We start from the raw sequence: 25,195 nt of genomic DNA on the forward strand, positions 1-25,195 counted from the left end.
AATACTGCCCAATATGTTTCTTGTTTTATTGAAGATACAACTTTATGAACCAAAAACACTGAGATCCAACTCAAGCATCTTTAATAAAAACAGATGAGTCTCAATAAAAACAATTTTGGGAACAAGAATAATGCATCAGAAGACAATCATCCAACAATCCAACCATCCAACGATCCAATCCAACAAAAGTAAAAATAAATCTCCATGAATTCAAGGCTTCATGGGGTGTGTAACTGATAGAAAATAAGTCCCTTTTTTGGGTGAACTACTCCTTTAAGACAGTACCAACACATGATGTCATCAAAATGGAACATTTGTACCAGAAAGCTTTTTTTAATAGCCTTGCCTTGTTCTTTCTTACCATCTCACTGTGGGCAGTTAATCATACTACCATAATACTTGATGTGTTATCTATTATTTAATGCATCCTATTTAGGCAATCATCAATACTCAAATATATTTTGCATTGCAAGTTATAGAAATTTAAGTCGACATTTAAGTTTTCATTTTGATGACATCTTAAACAAACGTGTTGGCATTCAACAATGTGCAGCCAGTTACAAATAGAGCAATTAACTAAAGAATTAAAAAAATGCATCAAAACATGTGCAATTCTAAATAATGCATCGCAAATAAGATTAAGTAAACACTGAAGTTTCACACAGTGTGGATAAAACCTCAGTGCAACAAATCCACACTGTGTGTGTTACTGTCCCCCAAATAAATACACACCGTGTGTGTTACTGTCCCCCCCAAATAAATACACACCGTGTGTGTTACTGTGTCCCCCAAATAAATCCACACCGTGTGTTATGTGTCCCAAATACACTGTGTGTTACTGTGTTCCAAATACACTGTGTCGCTATACCCAAAATCCACAGTGTAAATATCCCAACAAATCCACAGTGTGTGCCCTTCCAAAGTGGCATGTAAACCTGCACAAGTCATTAAATTGTCAAATGCAGTACACAATCTACAGGATGTCTAACCAAAATAACAAAATATAGAGTCCATTTCTCATACCAAGTTCACATTTTGTTTGTTCAGTTGAACTTGCATTTTCTACTTGAGTATCAATATTTACACTCTGCCTTAAGCTTACACGGGCTTCCTCAAGAGTCTGTATCTCAAGCCATGTAACAATACACAATATTGCTGTGTGAAGTTCTCCAACAATCAAACTTAAATGGGAGTCCATTTCTCAGTCCATGACTCCTCCAATGTCCATCAAGTTCAGGGTCAATGCTTAAACTCTGCTTTAAGCTTACATGGTCTTCCTCAAGAGTTTGTTTCTCAAGCCATGAACCAAAGCAGTGCAATGGCCTCCACCAATGTCCATGAGCACCTTCTGAATGACTTCAAATGTGTACCTTATGCCTTTGGGATAGTCGATGTTGAGTGCGTAGAGCAGACCCATCAGCAGTGACACAGCTGTTGGAAAATCACTGACTGATGGAAAGATGATTTCTTCCTCGATGACCACTGCGAAACTGACAGTATCATCCCCGTCTGCCACTATGAGGATGCCCAGCATCATTCCTCTTGTCATGTCCTCCTCAGCATCTGTGGCCTAAACAAAGTGGAAAACGTGATAAAATAAACCTTTATTGATTCTGTTGTTGTGGCCACAACAGCATTAAGCATGAAACACACCAGTGGTTCCTAAACTTTTTATCTTAAGACACACTCCCGGGGACCCAAACTAATGAAAATAGCTGACCTACAATCTCACAACACTTCACAAAAAAAAAAAAAAAAAAGAGTATGAGCTGTTGAGTACTTAAAAACCAAATTTTTTAAGGGCTTTATTAAAAAAAAAAAAAAAAAAAATCCTACCCAGTGTGAAATGAGCGGTGCTTTCGATGAGTTCATTTATACTCCTAAGCTTGGACACTGCCATCGAGGCCATGCTGGTACGGACATACACACAAAGCCACATGTTGGAGCGGTTAGCGCTCAAAAATGAAGTAAATATTTTGAGGAAAATTGGAAACAAAGAAAGGGCCTTTTACTCATGATTGGTCCCAACCCACTGTTTAGGTCCTAAAATACAGGATACGTACAAGTAAGGGTAAGAATGGGGGCCTGATCTGCACTGACGGAAAATATAAATATAAAATAAAATATACCTGAACTTTCTTGTAAAAGTTGGACGAAACCTCTTTGAGGTAGTGGGGGATCCCCATCAACACAACGGTCCTTTTCCATTGGTTGGAACACTAAAAATAATACACAACCAATGGAACAGCTTCAGTCAGATAACATCAGAATAGAGTATTTAACAGTAAATAAATGATAAGTGTGTGTGAGTGTGAGTGAGAGCTGCAGACAAAATTGGAAAACTATAAAATTGAAGCTGATAAAGCGGTTCTTTCTCCTAATTGGATGACACCATTGACCCGTGTGAAAGTACATTTGCTGTTTATAAAGAGCTGGAGAGACAGGGACTGGGAGAAGCCTGTTACTGAACCAACGCTATAGTAACATTTACTATAAGAACTTTTTTTAACAGAAAAAAGTGTAAAATATCACGTAAGCATACTTACATCACTATCCAGTGTTGTCAACAGCTTCTTCAGCTCCACCACACCAGGCTTGGCTTTGTAGATATCAATGAACCTCTGCAGATACTTGTCAAGACCAGCGAAGAGGCAGCCTTTCAGGTCAACAGTGGTGAGGCGAGCAAACTCTGCTTCAATCTAGTAGGCATAAAAGAAGCAAAGAACAAGCCGAGGGATTGGCTGTAAATTCAATATCACTGATATACTGTATGTATATAACTGTATAATCTTCATGACAGCAGACATTAGCCATTGTGTACAACATATCTTTCTAGTCTTAATCAGCCTCCAATCTGATCTTCCTCAATCACATTTGAAATAGAGAAGTACTTTACCTGACGTTCAGAGAACAGTGCTGGCCATTTATCTTTGATGTCAGCCACAGGTGGCTCATCCTCTAAGATTTCCTTTCTCCGCAAAGAGAAGGTGCTGGTCATCATCGCTTGAATTTGCTTCCAATCAACCTTCCTCTTCTTCATTTCTGTGAGCATTGCTGTCCTTTCTTCGTCAAGGGAGTGTTTTGTTTTTCCTTCCGGGATGTCTGGCAAGAAGTTGACTTCTGATTTTTTAGCCCTCTTAAGAGTTCTTTTCCCAGATGTGCTGGATGACCGTGAGTTGAGTGAGTTGATCTTGAGCTCTGGGCATCCAGCCTCTCGGAGCTTTTGTCTGAAGTTACCCGTTTTAAACTTTAAACTAAACGTCCAACAGTGCCATCCAGCGACAGACCCTGGTTCCCTCAGACATGGATGTTTTTTGATGAGCGCTTGCGCCACCAAAGCATATTCCTCATGTTGTGGGTATGGGCTATAGGCATGAACCGCTTCTGCTATTTTTTCCAAAATGTCTGATTTCATGCATTTTGGAGATATCAAGAAGGGTTCCATCCTTCTGGAAGGCTTCATTTCCTTCCCTTAACCTTAGCTCTGTATCAAACGCAAAAGTAGGGATCTGAAATGACTGAGGCAGGTGACGACTGCAGGTGGACTGGACTCGACTGGGGCTCGACTCAGGGGTTGTGGTTAAGCTTGCAGTGTCCAACGTTGAGTCTGAATGATAATAAAGTTATTCTGTATGAACTTGGAGTTCTTCAAGAGGATGACTGTACACTTTTAAAGTCACTTTATCTTTAGGGAGATCTGACATGTTACTCAAGTTGCAAAGCTCGTTATTGAACATTGGATCTTGAAATTGTACCCTCAAAACTCCTTCCAATCCAAGCTTGTTTTTGAGGATCAAGTGCAGGTCATCAACCGTGTCGGGCATGTTCTCAATGGTGACCCTCCGAATGTCCTCTTCGGTTAGGATGACACGCAGCAACATGGTGAATCTAAAAAGAACAAAACAAATATACATTTTCTTATAAACAAGGCAAAGTAATGATCACATGTCATAGTAGAACCCCGACCTAGTAAGTAATTTAACCACATGAGGCCTATATCCCAATATTGGGAACATTCTGTGTAAATTACAGATCTACAAGCTCACTATGTCTGACATGTTGTGAGCTTGTAGATCTGCTATTTTCGGTGAAGAGATTTAGTGTAGATGGGAAAAGGACGGGGCTTCAGTCAACTAAGTATGGGGTTTTGCTGTAGGAGAGTGCAATGCAAGGCGTTGTGGCCTTGCCGTAGACTATCAATTTAAGATTTTGTTTAAACCCTGTTAAGATGTAAAGAAGGTTATTTTTTATTATTTAAAAACAATGGTAGTAAAATAATGAACTATATAAAAGTATAGAACATAAGGTAGAGTTGTTAATGAAACTAAGGCCTATAAGACAATTATTATTACTTAAATTATCCTGAAAATAAGCAAAAGGATTACCTCAGTGTAGCAGGAATGCCTTGGGAGAAATCAGGAGTCTGCCTTGTACCACGTAGGCTGTCAGGGGGACGTAGTGGTTCAGCTCTGCAGGGTCGACCACAACCAGTTGGGAATCCTCAGCACTGCAAACTTCATAACATCTATAGTGGTCCAGGTAACAACCAGAGAAAGGTTGAAGAACAACGAATGCCTTGTTGTCCACTATCACAATGTACAGGACTTGGCAGAAATCAGGGAGTCCACTTGTGCTTCCAAATGATACAAACATCCCCTTTACATATTTTGTTCCATGTATTAAGGCTGTTGTGGCAAGTGATATAGTGGTCAGATGACTGAATTTGTGCTGAATAGCTAGTTTGACTGGGAGGGGCACATTTTCAAGGGAATTGTGTGTTGTCCTCTCTACTTCTACTGCTGGCTTGAACAGGCAAGGCATGTCAAAATGGTATGCCAACATAAGCTGGTGTCTGTTGGCCAGAGACAACACAATGTTCTTGAAGTTATTAATATCACGAACAGCTTTCTTGAAAAAACTGTGTTTTGCTTCGAAGCGAAATGTCCAGAAGTCAACCACAGGTCCAAAGCAACGAATCAGATGGGAATAATGCTCTAGAAAATGATGTTTGGGTTTGAGTTTCACATCAGGAAATACATCTGTTAAAAGTTTCCTATGTTCAAAGATCTTTGCTTCTAGGTAACAGATGCTTTCATCTGTAAAAGCGGACGATGCCAAGATTTCAACAATGTCTTTCAGTTCCAGAATCAGAGACCATGCATCATCATTTTCAGGGACATCATCACCAATAATTAATGGCAACAACCTTAACAGAGTCCAATTCTCGTGGCCATTTCCTCCTATGGTTCCAGACAAATGAAAATTTACAGAATTTTTTTGAGGACAATTGGTTTTGTCAGAGTACTTATAAGGGAAGTACTGTATGGCAGTATTTAAATTATCTAATGTGAAATATTTCCTGTCAATGAATTTTTTCAAACACAAACACAGCTCAAAGGGTACAATGCCTTCAAATAGGTCGTGCAAAAAGTCAGGTGGAAACCCTGTTATACAATGAAAGTATTGTAGTTCATTTAGAACACATTCACGTTTTACACCATTTACACTTTTCAAATTTGTGTTTTCTTTAAGCTCAGACAGGTTCAGGTTATGTGACTCTATCGTTCTCAATACAAATGACCCACTTCTTACAGAACAAGTTTGAATATCTTTTCGACTTGCAAGGCAAAATCTGCAAAACTTGTCCACATTAAAGGACTCCTGAAAGCCAGCAAATGAATGTGCCCCCAAATTATCTGATGAAATGTATAGCACTGTGCCTCTGACACTGGTTCCTAACCTGTCGATGTAAATTCCTTCCTTTTCAAGCAACTGTAGGTCTCTCAGCAGTGGTTGAACAATTGGACCATAACCAAATGTTTTAATATCTTGACTTTTGCATAGGGCAGCCAGATATATAGTAGACAAAGATGATCTGTCTCTTACAGGCAAATTGCCAATTATCCAATAGATTGCACACAGCTTATGTTTCTTTCTTGAGGTGCCTAAAGGGTTACAGATCTCAAAGTCATCAATATACAAGCCCAAAGAAATACTTAGATCTTCACCATTAACAAGTGGATTTTCTTTACAGTACGATGCATCAAAAAAAGACTTATACTGGCCAGATGGTGATTTTCGGTTTTCTTCCAAAACTCTGTCAATTACATCACCCCTATTCAATAACGCTTGAAGAACACGCAAGATTGGCACATAAACAAAACATTTTTTTGATGAAAAATCTAAAACATATTCAACTGGGTTGATTAAACTGAAGTTTTCTTTGAAAAAAGATGACCTCCTTTTGTCAGTTGACAAAGACCCACCCTCTGAAAGACAGCTAAAATGATTTGCCTGGCACAAGGTATCCTTTACTAAATTGATAGTGTTTTCATCAATGGTACATCCATTCTGCCTTAATGCTTTATCAAGAGTATTTTTGTTTACCTCACTCAATAAAACACCAATATCCCTAAATTCTGTAACTATTTGCTGAACTGCAGTCTTTGAGACATGTAAAACAGTTTCCAATCGCAGAAGTAAAGACGCAAGTCTTGCTTGAACTTTATCAGAGGTATCCTCCTGCTCATTTACAATCTCATCCTCAGAACATTCTGCATCACTGACATCTGAAACCACTTGATCAGCCACAAGTTCCACGCCTAAATGTGTTTGAGTAATAAGCTCAGATTTCAAGTCTTGTAGTGTGGCATTGTTGTGAAAACGACTTTTATGCGAAGTAAAGGTAGTGTAATTTCTTGTTTCGTGAGAACAGTGATTAAAAGGGCAGGTAACTGTCTCTTTGTTTCTAAGATGTTTCCCAAGATGACCAAAGTACTGTTTTATAGTCACTGGATAATTGAAGTCACACAATTGACAGTTAATTTTAAGGTTTAACCCTCCAACAGGTCCATGATGTGAAAGTCCATGTTCTCTTAAATGCTTATTAAGGGATTCCTGTGATCGGAAAACTAGCGGACAGTCACTGTAGATACAAGGCAAAGGGCAATTTCTTCCATGATGTCCATGAATGGCTCTATAATGTTCAATTATTCTTTTGCGATTTCCTGAGTAATAGGTACAAAACTTACAAATCCACCGCATTCACGTTTGGATCTTGATCATGTACACCTGGAAAAAGAAAAGTAAGAAAGAATTAGGACAGAGATATTACATGGTAGTTTAATAAGCATGTTATATTTTCCTCAAAGCTATATATATTAGTGCTGTCAAACGATTAAAATATTTAATCGCGATTAATCGCATGAATGTCATAGTTAACTCACAATTAATCGCAATTAATCACACAATTTTATCTATTCTAAATGTCCCTTGATTTATTTTTGTCCCATTATTTTTTTTCATTTTAATGCTCTTATGAACATGGAAAAGTGGATTGGCTTGCTTTATGCACATGTTTCTTTTATTAGAAGCAACATGCAAACAGGGCAGTACAAAATACAATTATAAAGTTAAACCATGGCTTAATATTTCCTTTTTCTAAAGTTTGCTGTGAACATAGCAGTCAGAAAACGTATTTCAGAAACAATGAACAGTAACAGTTAGGTAACCAATAAAACTGAAAGCTGAAAGCAAAGAAGTTGTAGGCTTACCTTTACAGTTAAGCCTACAACTTCTTTGCTTTCAGCCAGCTACTGAAACAGACAAGCCTGTTGACATTTTCAGACAACAGTGAAGCTCACTTCTTTTGCACAACATGCCCAGACACTGAAAACAACCTCTCAGAAGGTAGTGATGTTGCCGGTGCTGCTAAGTACTTGCGTGCAAGGCGGGCCATTTCTCTGAATCTTTTTATCATCCATTTCGTCGTATCGCGCTCGCCACTCACTCGAACCGTAACGTTAGCCTACTACTATTGGCCGGCTGCCAAACGGCGTGCCTATTGTCTTGTTTCCAGTCTAGCTAGATCCGGTGTGGTGTTGTAGTTTTTCTAACGTTACTAGTTGTTGCAACCAATTGCAACAGCATGTGAAAAAAACTACACACACAAATATATGTGTATATATATATGTGTATAATAAGTAAAAATTAAACGCATCCTATTAACTGTTGTCCGAAAAATTCTCCACCATGGTTTACTCATAGCCTATTTAGTGCACGTGCAACTCATTTTAACTATAGCAATTAAAAGTTTGAAGAACACAATTTTTTAATGAAATAAAAAAGACATTCTCAATACGCACACCAAACTTGGCAGGGGGTAATTTAAATTAAAAAGTCTGGGAAACAAACTAATCAACAAGTCAAACAGGAGGGAATGGCTGCGCTGTTTGCTAGCAGCTAGCTAACTCGGGCTGCTAAGCTGTTAGCTATTCCCACTGTGAATTTCACCAAAGGTTTTGCTGTTCCGTTTTCAATAAACGGGCAACACGGACGATAATGTAACCAATTAAAAAACGTAAAACATGTCTTAAATATTACTTGTAAGCTATCAATATAACATTTACACTCACCTTGTTAAAATACGATGTATATTCAGTCTCTGGCGTTGTTCCATCCACCGAACAATGCGCGCGCTTAGCAGGGAAGGACGCAAAACGTGCTACACAGCGTACAGCGTGATGACGCACAAGTCTATAACTTTTGTGCATTTGTCAACTCAACTAGACTCAACTTGATTTATCTTGTTAACATAACAAAGGGTCTTAATTGAGTCAACTTCCATGTGGTTGAGACGTTATCAATTAATTATTTTAAGTTAAAATGACTTTTTGCACAAATCTGTGTTGTATTGACAAGTAAAAATGAGTCATGATAACTAAAGAGCAACATTGGGTTTTACAGTGTAACAACATTTACTTGCCATCATTGTTCTTGTCGTGGAATTGAGAGTTTTTCGTTCATGTTAACAACCATCTCAAAATACACGAAACCATCTGTTGTGTGTTTGAAAGTTGTTCCTTTTCAACAAATATTTACGGAACATATCAATCACACAAAACAGAAAGCACAAGAAACATACATAAAACAATTTCAAAGCTGGAATTATGGAAAATGGAATGGCAGATTTGTTGAGTTGTCCATTGGGAGATACATGCTTGACAGAGAGTGATGAGATACTTCACAATGATGAACTTGAAGTTGGTGCATTGGTCCAAACGTCAGAGAACTTGCATAAAATTATAGAACAGAAACTGTCATTTGTTTGATTAAAACTTGGAAGCTGTTTCCATGTACCAGGCTCTGCCATTGATGAGCTGCTAAACGAGTTGCACTATTTGATTAGTTCTTCTCTGGTGCCAGTATCCAACGACATTCTAGTTTATTTCTTCAGTAACCATAGCTTGCAAGTTGACCAATTATTATTTTTATTTTTGCTCCTCTCCAACTTTGCCCTTTTTTGTATTTTTTTTGTGTTTATTTACTTTTTACCGTTTGCTTTTAACATGGTTCGCAACATGCAAGCCGACCGCACCAACTCTGCTATACAATATAGCAGAGAGGGACTTCTTCACATCAAAAACTTTCTGGACAATAACTCCAGAGACCTCAGCTGAGCATTTGTATTCCTTATCACAACTGAAATAAATCAGTGTTATTATAACCTTATTGCCTGGACCGACTCCTTGCTTCGCAGAGGAATCTTGAACATGACAATTCCGAGACAAGACCAAGGCCGTTAAAAAGTGGTCTCGAGACCGGTCTCAAGTACTACAACACTAGCAGTCAGTCTTCTAACTTTGGGCCAGCCTGGTGTGTGTTCTGTCCACAGAAGAGCCTCTTCTTCAGTGTGTGTGATTGTGATGTTTTTTGTGTGTGAGATAACAACTTTTTAAGACAACGGACACAAGACAATTCTTTTTTGGTAAGAGACAAAAATGGCAGTTAGATTTTTTATTAGAGGAGAAAATAGCATCTGTGCCTGGAGTTCCTTTTATAATAACTTCTCAATTATGTAAGACTTGTATCAGAGATAGAAACACTTTAAATAAACTGATTATATGCTAAATATAATACTTTCTACATACTGTATATTTTACTTCCCCCCCAAGCAGTTTGCTGTATACAATTAGATTTCAAACCCTTCTTTACAGTATGTCTGTCAGGTGATTGATACCGAGCACAGAGGAACATTATGCAGGGCTGATATGAAAGAACTAAACATGGCTCAGGAAATAAGGATGGAATAAACTCTCTTCACAGTGATGGATTATCTCAATCTGTTGAAGCTGATTTCCATGCTGAACAAGTCTATGAACAGCAGCAAACAAACAGTATCTCCACCTGACTGCCTGTGATGTTCTGTATGCAACATTTCAACTCTTTTAGTTTACTTGTTCCTCCATGTTTTACTTGTTTGCATTCTCACGCAAGTTTAATAATGCCAAAAGTTGTTAAGATAATTTACTGGGTCTACAGCTGTTGGTTATTACAGCTGTCAGGCAAGTTGCAAGGTCCAATAAATGTGCACACATACACAAATACAGATCTCTGAGCCTTTGACTTATGGATTTCTGTCCTTAATAGTATTTCAATTTTTTTGTATAATACATTATCCTCCATCCATGGCTTAAAGTTAAAGAGGTAAACAGAAAACCCAGCTCAGCTACTCACACACAGACAAAAACACACATCTCTGAATCGGGTGCCCTTTGAGTCCCCCGAGCTTACTTCAAAAATGATAAATGAAAGGAAACTACAAAATATTTTAAAGCAATGAATTAATGAAACAGGTTGTTTTGCATTACAATGTAAAACTATATATATTGTTTTTAAAACAATGGTTTTCTTAGTAGTACACAGACATATTTGCATGTCCCCACTAAGCATCATTACATATTCATTGAATATTAAACAAATCTAAATTGCCAATCATCCCAAAATGTTGTTGCTAATATAATCATATGCTTGTCAACTTTAACTGAAAAATACATGAATTATCTATGAAATTGCAATATTGATTCACGTCCCCCAGTTTGTTTCAACCCTGTCACGCCATACAATTTACCCCCTTGTTTAAAATAATGGATTAGTCCATGTGATATCTGCATTGAGTTCTGATTAACTAAAGAGCAGATCGCGTTCACACCGGAATAAGTCCCTGAGGGAGGATTAGGCAAATGAAGCTGCTGACGTCAGTTCTTCTTCTTCTGCTTTGGGTTTACTGGCAGGCCGCAAACAACTTCAAGGCGTATACTGCCACCCGAAGTCCCCGGCCGGAAGTCCCCGGAGTTGGGGACTAGCTTCAGTAGAAGCTGCTGGGACTCCCAGCAGCTTCTACTGAAGCCTTCCGAGTAAATCGCCAGAACGCCGACACCTCCTCATCTCCACCGCTCCCATGTTTTCTTTTGCCAGCAAATACAATGGCGGCTTCACAAAACTTTTCCGAGTTTTACGGCGCGTGGTTTGCAATCCGCCCAGCCAATCAGAAATGGGAACCTTTTTCTCCCATGAAAGTCCCTGCTCTCTAGCAGGGACTAAAAAGGGGGTGAAAAGGTTCTCATGAACTAAGTTCTAGTTCCAGATCTTTTTGGTGTGAACTCAGCATTTCAAGAACTATCGGAACTACACTGGGAAATGTACTCCGGTGTGAAAGCGCCTATTGACATCAGAAAAGTCTTTTGAAGAAAAGGCGGCAAAGAAAACCAAGTGTCAGAATCTTTTCTTACCAATATTTCATTTTTGTATTGTCAGATTAAGATTGTCAAACTAAACATTTCAACTATGTTATATTAATTAATAATAGTAAACAATTGTTTAGTAAAAGATAAACGACAGTTTTGCAAAAATATCACAATTTTATAATGTTCTTAAATTCCATGTGGTGCTATATTTTAGCTAAACAAGGTCTCCCTACTTTTTGTCAAAAACTTCAAACCTGTCACATTCATCAAGACTTCAATGTTTACTGTCTGTAATCATTCTTGCAAGGGACATCTGATTATGAAGGTTCAACAAGAATTCACTTGTATATCTTTTCGAATCATATTCTCACAGAGTCCAAGTTGTCCTTAACTAGGTCCAAAACACCTCGGGGCTTCTGTTATGCTTTGTCCGTTATTCTCGTGTCCAGGAGAGAAGCTTTTAAAAAAGGAGACTAATTGAGTCTCTGAGAAGGTTCAAATGGGTACTTTAATTAAAAGAAGCGTGGTAATGTTACAAGCAGAATATTGTTCAGGTGAGAAAAACAGCTGTGTTCTCGGGCCCTTGAGAGCGAAGGAAGAGACACAGAAACCCTCCTACAGCTGTTTAGTATCCTCTGCTGGCTCCTCCCCGTGGGCCGGTTGGCGCTGCTGGGGGCCGGCCCTCCAGGTCTTTAATGTCTGTTGTTGCGCATAACAGAGGATTTCGACATTGTAAATTCAATATATAACTAAACACGCCTCTTCTCCTCCTAATCTCTTTCATGACTTTGATCTAAATACATTTTAAACGCTGTAATCTATTGTTACGGCTGCTGTTTCTGCCTGCTCGGTAACCTGTCTGGGATTGTTTGCAGCTGTGTGTGTGATTATGTAAATGAGCTGTGTGGTTGCCCCAATGTCATTGGCTGTCATCTCCTGGTCCACTTCCGAGGACACTGATTGGAGCACGCCGGGCCCGATGTTCTCCAATCCCTGTGAAAGCCCAGCGCACACCTGCTGGAGAGGACTACAAAGCCTGGGAACAATTATCACTCAGGAGGCTCTGCTGCGATCAGACGCCTCATACCTTTTGCTCTTGTGTCATGGACACTACAGACTGTGTTTGGTGTGACATATGTGTTTAGTGACGAGTGTCAACATATGTGCTTAGTGTCGAGTGACGATATATGTGTTCAGTGTCGAGTGACGATATATGTGCTTAGTGACGAGTGTCGAGAGATGTGTTGAGTGTGGATATATGTGTTTAGCGTAGTGTGCTTAGTTTCCCTCCTTCAGCTGTGTTTTCTTACAGCTTCCCTTCTTTAGACTGTACCACTTTGACGGTGAGGGTTATTTTGGTTATTAGCTATATTTCTTTGTATTTAAGTAGGCTCCTTTTTTTTAGAGTCCTCCTTTTGTTAGGTTATTTGTCAACCTGTGCCCTTTTGGCCTTTTTGTTGTTTCAGGCTGCCTGCCTGCCATTTTGTTTCACCTTGCTTTATAATAAAACCATTTATAATTATTACCAATTCCAATCTGGTGTATGTTGCGTTCCTCTTCCCCTAGTTGGGACGTAACATACATGGGGGCTCGTCCGGGATATTAACATAATTCCTGTGGTTATAGGTGTTTTTGTTCATAGCTAGAAACAATTTGGTGGACTTTGTAAGCAGTTCACCTGAGTATGGCAACTTTTGATTTGATGTCCTTTTTGGTCCGTCCTTCTCATAAGCAGTGAGATCAGTATCGTAGAGACGACTTGTATGAGATAGCGCAACATTTCAGTCTCGCAGTGACTAGGCAGACATTTAAAAAAGAGTTAAAGGCTCTGGTGGTGGATGAGTTGGTGGAAAGGGGTTTTCTGGTGCTGGCTGCACAAGCTGAGCTCACTGTGCCTAATGTCCTTGCTAAAGGAGAAGCTAGTGACAGCGAGGGGAGCGAGCAGTGTAAAGCACCGTCTGCGCTGCCTCGCTATAGTCCACCGTCTCCTGGTAGTCCAGATTCCCAGGAAGGGAGTAGACTCAAAGTCCGTCTCGCACGGCTTCAGTTGGAGGCAAAAGACAAGGAGCTGGACAGGCAGTATCAGTTTCAGTTGGAACTAAGAAAGCTGGACATCAGCAAGGAAGTCAGGATGCGTCAGCTGGAGCTAGACTCTCAACTGCGCGCATCCGGTGCTTTTGACCATGCCGGAGGAAGCCTATCATCTCCTTCTCCTCCACCTGCCTTTGCCGTGAGTAAAAACATTCCGCTAGTGCCAACCTTCCGTGAGACTGAGGTGAATGCCTATTTTGGTGCCTTCGAGCGCATTGCTACAGCGTTGCGGTGGCCGGCTGAAGTTTGGGCTCTTATGGTAACGTGAAAACTATATGGAAAAGCTCAGGAAGCAGTTGCGGCTCTTTTGTTAGAGGACAGCCTACAGTATGACTCAGTGAAGGTTGCCATCCTCAGAGTGTATGAGTTAGTCCCTGAAGCTTACCGGCAAAAGTTTAGACACCATAGGAAGGGTCCTAATCAAACTCACGCCGAGTTCGCCAGAGAAAAGGGAATGTTTTTTGCTAAATGGGTTACGTCATGTAAAGCGGAGGATTATTCTGCTCTGAGGGAATTTATCATGTTGGAGGAGTTTAAAAAATGTTTGCCTGAGCACATTGTTGTTTACTTAAATGAGCAAAAAGTAAATACCCTCTCTGCTGCTGCTGTGTTAGCCGATGAGTATGTGTTAACGCATAAATCTGTGTTTTCCCCTTTCTTTACTGACAGATCCCGCCGTGTGTTAGCCGCACCATCTACTGAACCGTTGAATGTGTATAATGTAACCAAAGAGGAGAGAGAGTGCTTTTACTGTCACAAACCTGGACATGTCATCGCCAATTGCGCAGCTCTGAAGCGTAAAGAACAGCGGCAGAATATGTCCCCACCAAACGGTATTGGCCTGATCACCTATACACATGCACAGGCGAGTAAAAGTGTTTCTGATGTCCCATTGTCTGATCCTGTGATTGTGCCGGTGCTTCCAGATAAAGCTGTGTCTGAGGAGAAGCCAGAAATGGTGGCTTCCCCTCGTGAGGATGTCGTGAGACCAGCGCAACACGCCGGCTTAGACAAGCCTCTCGACTTTTCGACTCTCCCGGTAACCCGAGAGCGTCAGCTCGTTTATCCGATCCTAGTGTTGGTGTTAGCTCTGCAACACTTTAAGATTTACAGGACTGTCTCAGAAAATTAGAATATTGTGATAAAGTTCTTTATTTTCTGTAATGCAATTTAAAAAAAAAACAAAAATGTCATACATTCTGGATTCATTACAAATCAACTGAAATATTGCAAGCCTTTTATTATTTTAATATTGCTGATTATGGCATACAGCTTAAGAAAACTCAAAAATCCTATCTCAAAAAATTAGAATAGTTCCTCAGACCAAGTAAAAAAAAAAGATTTATAACAGCAAAACACAATTAAACATTTGAAAATGTCCATTAATGCACTCAGTACTTGGTTGGGAATCCTTTTGCATGGATTACTGCATCAATGCGGCGTGGCATGGAGGCAATCAGCCTGTGGCATTGCTGAGGTGTTATGGATGCCCAGGATGCTTCAATAGCGGCCTTTAGCTCATTAGCATTGTTGGGTCTGGTGTCTTTCAGCTTCTTCTTCACAATACCCCACATATTCTCTATGGGGTTCAGGTCAGGGGAATTTGCAGGCCAATCGAGGACAGTAATGCCATGGTCAGTACACCAGTTACTGGTGGTTTTGGCACTGTGGGCAGGTGCCAGATCATGCTGGAAAATGAATTCCTCATCTCCATAGAGCTTTTCAGCAGACGGAAGCATGTAGTGCTCTAAAATCTCTTGGTACACAGCTGCATTTACTCTGGGCTTGATGAAACACAGTGGACCAACACCAGCAGCTGACATGGCTCCCCAAACCATCGCTGACTGTGGGAACTTCACACTGGATTTCAAGCAACTTGGATTTTGCTCCTCTCCAGCCTTTCTCCAGACTCTGGCGCCTTGACTTCCAAATGAAATACAAAACTTGCTTTCGTCTGAAAAGAGGACTTTGGACCACTGTGCAACTGTCCAGTGCTTCTTTTCCTTAGCCCAAGTCAGACGCCTCTTCCGTTGTCTTGAGTTCAGAAGTGGCTTGACCATGGGAATACGGCTATTGTAGCCCATTTCCCGGACACGTATGTGAACAGTGACTTTTGATACCTGGACTCCAGCTTCAGTCCACTGTCTTTGAAGCTCCCCCAAATTCTGGAAGCGACTCTTCTTCACAATGCTGTTAAGGCTGCGGTCATCTCTCTTGGTTGTGCAGCGTTTCCTGCCACAGTTCCCCCTTCCAACAGACTTTTTGTGGATGTGCTTTGAAACTGCACTCTGTGAACAGCTTGCTCTTTGAGAAATTTCTTTTTGTGTCTTACCCTCCTGATGGAGGGTGTCAATGACGGTCCACTGGACAGCAGTCAGATCAGCAGTCTTCCCCATACTTGTGATTTAGTTTACTGAACCAAGCTGAGTGTTTTTCAAGGCTCAGGAAACCCTTGCAGGTGTTTCGAGTTAATTCGACGATTCAAGTGATTCGTTGAACACCCTACTAGTATACTTTTTCATGATATTCTAATATTTAGAGATAGGATATTTGAGTTTTCTTAAGCTGTATGCCATAATCAGCAATATTAAAATAATAAAAGGCTTGCAATATTTCAGTTGATTTGTAATGAATCCAGAATGTATGACATTTTTGTTTTTTTAATTGCATTACAGAAAATAAAGAACTTTATCACAATATTCTAATTTTCTGAGACAGTCCTGTATGTTGGACCCAGCCTTTGGCCAATTGTGATGTTTACATGTTACGATCCATTCATATTCTGCCCCAGCGTGTCGAAGCGCAACCGGCGTCTCATGCAATGGGCTCTGATTGTGCGGGACTACAACATTAGACCCCGTCATTAAAGGGCTCAGAGAATGTGTTGGCCGATGCTTTGTCCAGGTTTGTTTTATGATGTTGGTGTGTGTTATTAGGTAGGTTTGTTTTGTGATAGGTAGCTTTGTTAGTGTGTTTAGGTTAACAAAACCATAGGTTTGTGTTTTAAGGGAGGGGGTGTTACAGCTGCTGTTTCTGCCTGCTCGGTAACCTGTCTGGGATTGTTTGCAGCTCTGTGTGTGATTATGTAAATGAGCTGTGTGGTTGCCCCAACGTCATTGGCTGTCATCTCCTGGTCCACTTCCGAGGACAGTGATTGGAGCACGCTGGGCCCGACGTTCTCCAATCCCTGTGAAAGCCCAGCGCACACCTGCTGGAGAGGACAGTACAAAGCCTGGGAACAATTGTCACTCAGGAGGCTCTGCTGCGATCAGACGCCTCATACCTTTTGCTCTTGTGTCATGGACACTACAGACTGTGTTTGGTGTGACATATGTGCTTAGTGTCGAGTGTCAACATATGTGCTTAGTGACGAGTGTCGAGAGATGTGTTGAGTGTGGATATATGTGTTTAGTGTAGTGTGCTTAGTTTCCCTCCTTCAGCTGTGTTTTCTTACAGCTTCCCTTCTTAGTCCTAGACCAGTCTCTAGAGTCCTCCTTTTGTTAGGTTATTTGTCAACCTGTGCCCTTTTGGCCTTTTTGTTGTTTCAGGCTGCCTGCCTGCCATTTTGTTTCACCTTGCTTCATAATAAAACCATTTATAATTATTACCTGTTCCAATCTGGTGTATGTTGCGTTCCTCTTCCCCTAGTTGGGACGTAACATCAATACACAAAAAAAATACAGGAAATACTTCACAGCATTTTGGTTTCGGGTGGTTCCGGATGTTGTCACATGCTACCCACGTCTGTAAACAATAACGTATTCAAATAAACTGTACCTTGATTTTAATACTCAGCAATAATAATATCTCAACGTCTATAGTTGTAGTGTTAAATCAGTAGGTTTCGGTGTACATCACTCCATGCCATTTCGCTACTAAATTCACCTCAATAGGAAATGGTATATTAGCCACATGCTAAATGCTAACCGGGGATGAAGGATTTTCAGAATAATAGCTTAACAACTGTGGAGTCTATTTTTATATAACATTACAAGATTCTTATTACATTATTTGCTTATTGTGCTCATTGTATGTGCTGTGACTTTGGAATAAATGGACCCAATCACCCCCCCCCCCCAAGTTTTGATGGGGTGGGCAGGAACGAAGGGAAAAGTTACATGAGAAAGTGTTTAGCTTGCTATATTGAAAGTAAAAAGGTCAAGTGCAGAGACTGAGAGAACACAAAGAGGTAGTCAGAACAGCACATCGCACCGGCCTTCACTTTGTATGGGAGCCGCGCTCCCCCGCAAAGCTAGGAAGCAACATTATGGTTTCCCACTATATCTGAAGAAATGTTAGAGAAAACAAATTGCGTATTACAGAGCCAGAGTAGGGATGGACTTCCACAGGCCGGCCGAATGCTGATTGGAGGATCGTGTTGCCAAGAGACTCTATCTGAGTCTGTGCACCAACCAAAGAGAACCAAGTCTAAACCATGGTATCTCTTCAGCTAGTCTTGACTAATCATAAATGTACGGGCAACGCCCTGTATAATAAAAATGTATGCACGCACGAGGTTCGAGGCTCTTGACATATTTGGTGGTTACAGATTACAGCTTTGCTGCCTGTGATTCCCAAAGACGTGATGAGTCCTTGGCCAAGTAATATATATCTTTTGCTGTCTTTACAATAAATAGTTAAACTTAGTTTTCTGGAATTCTGAACCCAACAAAATGGTGACACACGACGTGGTTCCAGAAAGACGATTGGGAACTCCCGTCTTCGAGTCTGAGGGACTGAAGGACGGCGGAGACCTCCTCCGGATTCCTACCAATACTCACAGGGTCAAAATCAAAGGTAAGCATAAGCCTGTTGTATAACTACCAAAATTCTGCATAGGTAGAATAGGACTGTTAGAACTGTGAGTGTTGGTGGATGAACAGACGACGTAATGTAAAATATATGAGACAACTGAAGAGTGGGGGGAGCAAGGGATATATTTCTGATAAGTGCACATTATTTAGGTGTCCGGAACCTATGACAAAAATGGAAAATTCAACATAAGAGTTTGGCACCTATGTTAAAATTCAACATAAGAGTTTGGTACCTATGTTAAGAATTAGTGATCGACATAAGAGTTTGGTACCTATGTTAAGAATTAAAAACATGAAAACAAGAGTTTGGTACCTATGTTAAGTGTTAATGTGGTAAACATAAGAGTTTGGGACCTTTGTTACACATAAGAGAAGAATAGGGCAAGTGATTGGATTTAAAGTAAGATATTTATAGTAAGTGAAGACTTTTTACGGAGAGCCCGTCAAAACGGCATAGGTTTAAAAGGGTGATTACGTTAGGTGAGTGACGACAGCTTAATTGTCTCATTCCTTCCTATGAACTTACTATATTATCCTAAAATGGTGGCAGGGAAAGCTTAGGGCATTTCAACAGAAAATATAGCATTTGGGTGCTTAAAATACTTTTTACAGGGAGGCGTGTGGTGCAGTGGGTTGTGCGTTGGTGTTGTGATCAGGGGAGCACAGGTTCAAACCCCACTGCAGTCAGTATGTCGTTGTGTCCCTGGGCAAGACACTTCACCCCAAATTGCTCCTGTGGGGTTGCACAGTATTGAGCATGTAAGTCGCTTTGGATAAAAGTGTCTAACAAGTGACATGTAATGTAATACATTGCAAAATGACCAAGACTTGTTACGCTGTTTGATTAAAAGAACAGAACAAATAGATGAGAAAGTATGGAAAAAAAGCTTATGTGAGAATAAAAAATAAAAATAAATTGTCGAGGTATTGTGGCTGAAGTGAAGCTCATTCCTGGTAGTTTTAGTCAGAACTAGAATCACTGTGTTTAAATTTAGAACTATTACATTTAACACATATTTGTATATTTAAAGCATTACACATAAATAATTTTGATCAGAAGTACAAAAGGGATTAGTAATTAATCCATAATAATTTAAAGAATATTTAGAGTGTAAACAGATAGGGAAAATCAAATGTTTACACTCAAACAATTTGCATGTTTGGATTATAGACAGGGCATTTAGATAATACGAATAAGTGTTCACTAAAAGTGATAATATTAATCATTATAATAGAAAGAAAACATAGGCCTACTCTTGTACATTGTTGTGAGCTGTTAGTATGCTCTCTGTTGGTTTTCACTGTTGTTCCAAGTGACAGTAGGATTTAAAATATTGGAGAATATGTGGGGATTTTCTTCTTGTGTGAAATATATGGAGCTTGAAATATGAGTTTTTCATTTTATAGGAGAAAATGGTTTACTGAAAAAGTTGTTTTGAGTAAATATGTTACAAATGGTTGAAATATTTTTTTTAAAGGAGTTCTGTAATATCATAAGGCGACATTCATTTTGTTGTTAAGATGGCATTTAACAACCAAGACAGATAGTATGATTAGAAAAAGACAGAATGGAAAGGGTGGGATTTATTTAACCTCAGTGTGCTAGAATTTCTATAGGTAATGCGTCCCGAGACCTGGACTCTCTCTCTCTGCCTGTCAGACGGCCAGTGGCGGCGCCAGGGTATGGCTGGGGTAGGCTACAGCCATACCAAGAAATGGCTTAGCCCTACCTTAGCCCGACCATGAAAAAGTATGTTAAAGTAAGCATGTTGAGAACACGGATTGCGAAAATCTACCGGTCGTGTCCACAACACACAAACTGATCCTGCTGTAACAACAAGTGCACGTTACTGACGCAATATGGTTGAGACCATTCGGGCTTATGCTAGAGGGGTGCAAGGAATAGTTTAAGTAGTGGGGGAGTTTTATACACTAAAGGTGTGGAAATTATTTCGCGTTATAATATCAGCGCGGCCGCGGTCAGATCAAAATGCCTCCGAATGCAATTTGAATAGACCTACAGCCAATCAGAGCAACAAAACGTTGGGTCTGCTGCGTCATGCATTACTGATACGTCACGTTCACAGTGAAAAGTCCCCAAATTTTTGCCGAGTAAATTGCAGACAGACAGCAGAGCTTCTAGGATTAATTGTATATTTCGGATGGATAGATTTGTTCTTAAACGCCCTCACATTGAGGTACAAGTCGAACAGGTGCCAGAGTCACACGACCCACCTGAAGAGTGAATAGTGAGTTTTGAATATATTTTGTAATAATGGGTCATTTGAAAAAGTGTTTTGTATGACAATAGAGACACAGGCCACCTGTTGTGTGCTGTGTCTGTCTCTCTCTCTGTTTACCTGTGTGTGCGTCTCTCTCTCTGTCTCTCTCTCTCCCTCTCCCTCTCCCTCTCCGTGTCAATTCTCTTTGCCAACTTTGCTTGTTTCTGCCCCTGCGTAGCATGTTGTAACAATGTGGAATTAGCAGAATAGGCTATTGTATTGTTTAACTCACCTGTTGCTCTCGATGTAACTTAGCTGATAAAAGGAGGCTAATAAAAGCTAATAAAAGTCTCTCGCGTGGCGTTTCACTGTCAAGGGGAGCGATATAGCGTGCATGTAATTACATTACAAATACTGACTTGAGCCCCATCACTGTATGGGTTAGCCCTGCCATAGATTACCCAACAAAAATACTCTGGCGCCGCCACTGCAGACGGCTAAGACCCCGATCCGCCTGAGCAAACAAAGACCTAACCCAAGCAGGAGACTGCTGCTTCTCCATCGAACAGACAGAGAACCAGAGCTGAACCAACAACAAGACTGCATCCAGAACTGCATCCAGAGCTATCTCCACCTGTGGCAGCCAGAACCAAAGCTCCATAAAACAGCAAAGAGACTGTAAAGGAGGAGATGAAATGCAAAGCAGTACAAGAACAGTGGCATGATGGGGGTTGCAGATGAAACTGGGCAGATGGCTCCATAAAAGAGTTACAGCGGATGGATTCAAGAGCTGATGGACAAAGGGGGAGGAGTCAGAATCAGAGGAGTTGGTCGAGCAGAATGTCAGGAGGCCGGGGTCACGGCTCGAGATAAACCAGAGGGGAAGGGAATCGGAATGAGTGAGTTTGCAAGCGTCACCACCTCCTAATGGACATCCATTTAATTAGTAATGACCTGACATTTAGAGATGTTAAAAAGTAAAAACAGACCTACCATAAGTGATAATTCCTAAGTTCAACTACAAACCATTGATGAAATGACTTCTGTTTTTTAATCATTGATAAAGGAAGGAGTGATTGTTATGTTCGTACACCCAAGGTTCCACACACTGTTAAAGAGGTTAACATTGTTCTTTAAGTGGTCCAGAATTGAAGATAAATTAATGAGTTATGAAATACATGGCAGAGCTTTACAGATCCTAATAATGTTCGACTCAAGGAAATAATTATATGCACAAGTTTCTGAAATAGATCTATTAGACATTTTAATATAGATTAGGTGTTAATAAACTGCAGTAGTAGTACTATAAGGAAGTGACATTTTTGGCTAACACATTTCAGGGAATGTGGGAAACAGCTGTCCCAATGAAAAGTTAGAGATAACTTGACCTTACAACCTGACAGAGTGAGTTTGAATGTATGTCTGCATGTGATCAGTGTAACTGCATGATTTAAAACAATGACTAATCAAGCATGTTTTTGGACTAACACATTATTCTGGGGCTCTGTGGGAAATGAGAGGTTTCCTAAAATTCCAAAATTGGTAAACCGCACATGTGACCCGTTTCTAATATACTTAATGCTATTGTACTCCCACAGGCAGTGGCGGTTTGCAAAATGTGAAGCTCAAACAAAAAAAATGAAGATTCTGTTTCTTTTAGGACTGAAAGATGGAGAGAAACACTTCTTTTCACTGGAGTGTTTACTATGGAAAATAATGGATGTACATTTGTGAATAATGTTTGGTATTTTCTTATAATCAATTATTACCTTAAGGTTTTCTTCCCATACAGGATTTTGTTACACATGAGTTCATGTGTAAAAAGGGGGAGTGTGTGTATAATGTATTATATCAACATGGCTGTCAAATTCACAATCTACATTTTTCATTTAGGGACTGAAAGAAACCTGCCGCCCCAACTCGGATGTTCAATCTGACCATTGATTGACAGTTTTAGAATCAACCTGCTCCATGTCTATAAGATACTGTTTGATGAATGTTGACATGTTTCTAATTATTAATTGAATTATAACAGGTAACACAGATGCAGAAGCAGTGGCCAAGGGGCTACTGTGAGAGATGGAATTCCAGAATGGGAATACCAAAGAAGTTGACCTGTGATAATGAAACAATTTTGTAATGTGGATTTTTTAACAGATATTAGAGTAAGTGGGATTTGAAATGTAGAACCAACATATTAGAGTTAAGTTAAGCTAAAACATAGTAATTTAATGAGACAGAATTTAATTTAGACAACATTCTTTCTCTAGCCTTGTAAATAATTAGAAGTAAAAGCCATAGACTTCATTATTTGGGTCATTATGGGGATAGAAATGAACACAAGACTAGTTTCACAAGGGCAATTTAAATTCATAATAGAAAGACATTTGATGACAGTATGTAGGAATTCTGTATTCATTTTCTCAGCTTGATAATATCCAAGCACTGACGGGTAGAAGCAGTTACAGATGTAGCGTTTCATTTCAGACGCCTACCCGTGCGGGTCCCTGATCTGCATGGGGTGGGCCCCTGCTGAAAAGGAAAACCCCCTGCAGGACTTGATACGCCCCCTTGATAAATACATGTAATTTTAATGAAACCAGCTGCAATGGATCATGGATCCACCAGGGGGAGCCGTGAAAAGCTGCCACACTGGAACTCATGTGAAATAAACAGCTGATAGATCTACAGGTGTCTGATATAGCGGATATTTGTTAAGATCCATATGTCAAGGATAGGATCATAGTCTGTGCTAAATAAGAGACATGTAATCATTTACAAAACATCACCATGTTTTTATTTAACAAAATAATGTTGTTTAATTCACGTCGGTGTAAGTACAAAACCATCGCTATGTTTTTTCATCAGGAAATGCAGCCCGGCTCAAACAAACGATTTTCAATCATCATCCTCATGATCATTTAATGTATCATATGTTTGCGAATTGAAATGAATGCACTAATACATGTAGTTTAATCCACGTGAGTTTACAACAACAAAAATAATCGCTTTGTTTTTATATCACATCCGACCGGAGGAAAATGCAGCACGGCTCTCACTACCGATAATCCTAATCCCACGGGCAAACAATAATATGTACAGTGTTAATAGTTTACTGTATTATTAGTGTCTAATATTACTGCTATAAGTATAACAATCACACATTGAGTTGTTAAAATCAGACCGTTGTTTTTTTTTAAACAGTCTGAATGAAACGGCAGCTCTCAGGTGATCAGGTGTGTGTTTACCAGTGTTGGGACTAACGTGTTACAAACTAACGCACACAACTACCTTTTGCGGTAACTAATAACGTTACTAGTTAACTATTCCCATTCAGTAACGCCGTTATAGTTACTGTGATTTAAATGGGTGCGTTACTGCGTTACATTATGTGATCCAACTGAACCGAATCTCCCTGCGGATGTAATTTACAGGCGAATACAGCGATGTCCTCTCACAGTACCATGGAAAAGTGAAAGTGACCAGAGAGGAGTGATGATTGGTTAACGCGGGGTAACATTTCAGGGTCAATGTTTTATTTTTTATTTATTATTTATGTAAGCCAATCAGAGACAGAGTTGGGCGGGTCTTGCGTTATGGGGAAAATACACAGACACACAAACACTAGGCTTGTTTGAGACAAGCGAGACCTGCGCAATTTCGATCAACGTCTTGCTCGTGCGTTGCATGATGGTTAGTCATTTTGTCCGACTTGCTCTGGAGGCTCGCTCACATGAGACGTTGAAATCTCACGGGACAAAGACGCCCGCAGCCCTGAGAGCGAGGCGAGGCGCGGCGAGGCGGCGCAGTTCCTCTCCACGGGCTGCGGAGGCGAAATGCTTGATGGGAAACGACTCGCTGGTATCTCGAGCTGAGCGCTCATTGGTGGTTTTTACCACGTGCTGCTGATGAAATACTCCAATTGGCTAGGCAAAAGTTGTTGTTTGGTGTCAGTTTTACGTCGCCAATTCCATTCACATTTTTCATCATTGTTCCACAATGTTTATCATCATGAAATTAATATCTATATATGTTATACTATACTTGCACTGCTTACCATTTTTTGTCTGGAGCCGCAAAACATATTTCACAGCTTGATAGATAATAAAGTTGTATTTATTGTTATATCAGACAAAAACTACAGTTTTTTTTGCATTTATTAGGCTATTTATTACATTATGTAAAACTGCCTCTAATAAGAAACAAAGAACTCCTATAAGGAGAATTAAAAAGAATACACAGGCCTACTTTAAAATAAATTAAACACAGCACTTGGGGAGTCCTCTGCACATTTGAAGGAAAACAAATATTATTAAAATGGGCCCACTTTGAAATAAATGAAACATATTGCTGCATCCTAAAAATAGTTAAAGGTAGGGTAGGTAAGAATGGGGAAACCAGCTCGAGTGCGCTCGAATTTGAAAATACACAACCGGAAAAAATATGCCTCTTCCTTCAGACTTCCTCACAGAGCCCCTCCTCCAACACACACGAACACGCACATGATCAATGAGGGCACGAGATAAATGTGTGCACAGATGGA

At 40.0% G+C, this 25,195-nt stretch overlaps 2 protein-coding genes across 5 annotated transcripts in view; both read right to left on the reverse strand.

Annotated features, from left to right (window-relative positions):
- Positions 1-25,195, reverse strand: part of LOC307023219 (uncharacterized protein) — a 241,693-nt gene that overhangs the window by 41,755 nt on the left and 174,743 nt on the right. The window lies entirely within an intron of this gene.
- Positions 65-8,710, reverse strand: LOC307022725 (sterile alpha motif domain-containing protein 3-like). 4 transcript variants are annotated; one of them, XM_079655611.1, is made up of 7 exons: positions 8,415-8,710; positions 7,032-7,071; positions 4,386-4,525; positions 3,756-3,888; positions 2,547-2,699; positions 2,130-2,219; positions 65-1,570 (listed from the first exon to the last, which is right to left on the reverse strand). In XM_079655611.1, the coding sequence occupies exons 4-7, from the start codon at positions 3,879-3,881 to the stop codon at positions 1,265-1,267; spliced, it is 675 nt and encodes a 224-aa protein (XP_079511737.1). In that variant the 5' UTR covers positions 3,882-3,888; positions 4,386-4,525; positions 7,032-7,071; positions 8,415-8,710; the 3' UTR covers positions 65-1,264. The 4 variants fall into 4 exon arrangements, with proteins under 4 accessions (XP_079511737.1, XP_079511738.1, XP_079511735.1 ...); XM_079655612.1 differs by lacking the exon at positions 8,415-8,710 and having other exon boundaries at positions 7,032-7,535; XM_079655609.1 differs by lacking the exons at positions 4,386-4,525; positions 7,032-7,071; positions 8,415-8,710 and having other exon boundaries at positions 3,756-4,318.

The sequence above is a fragment of the Notothenia rossii genome (genome assembly GCF_949606895.1).
Source record: "Notothenia rossii genome assembly, chromosome: 10".
Lineage (NCBI taxonomy): Eukaryota > Metazoa > Chordata > Actinopteri > Perciformes > Nototheniidae > Notothenia > Notothenia rossii.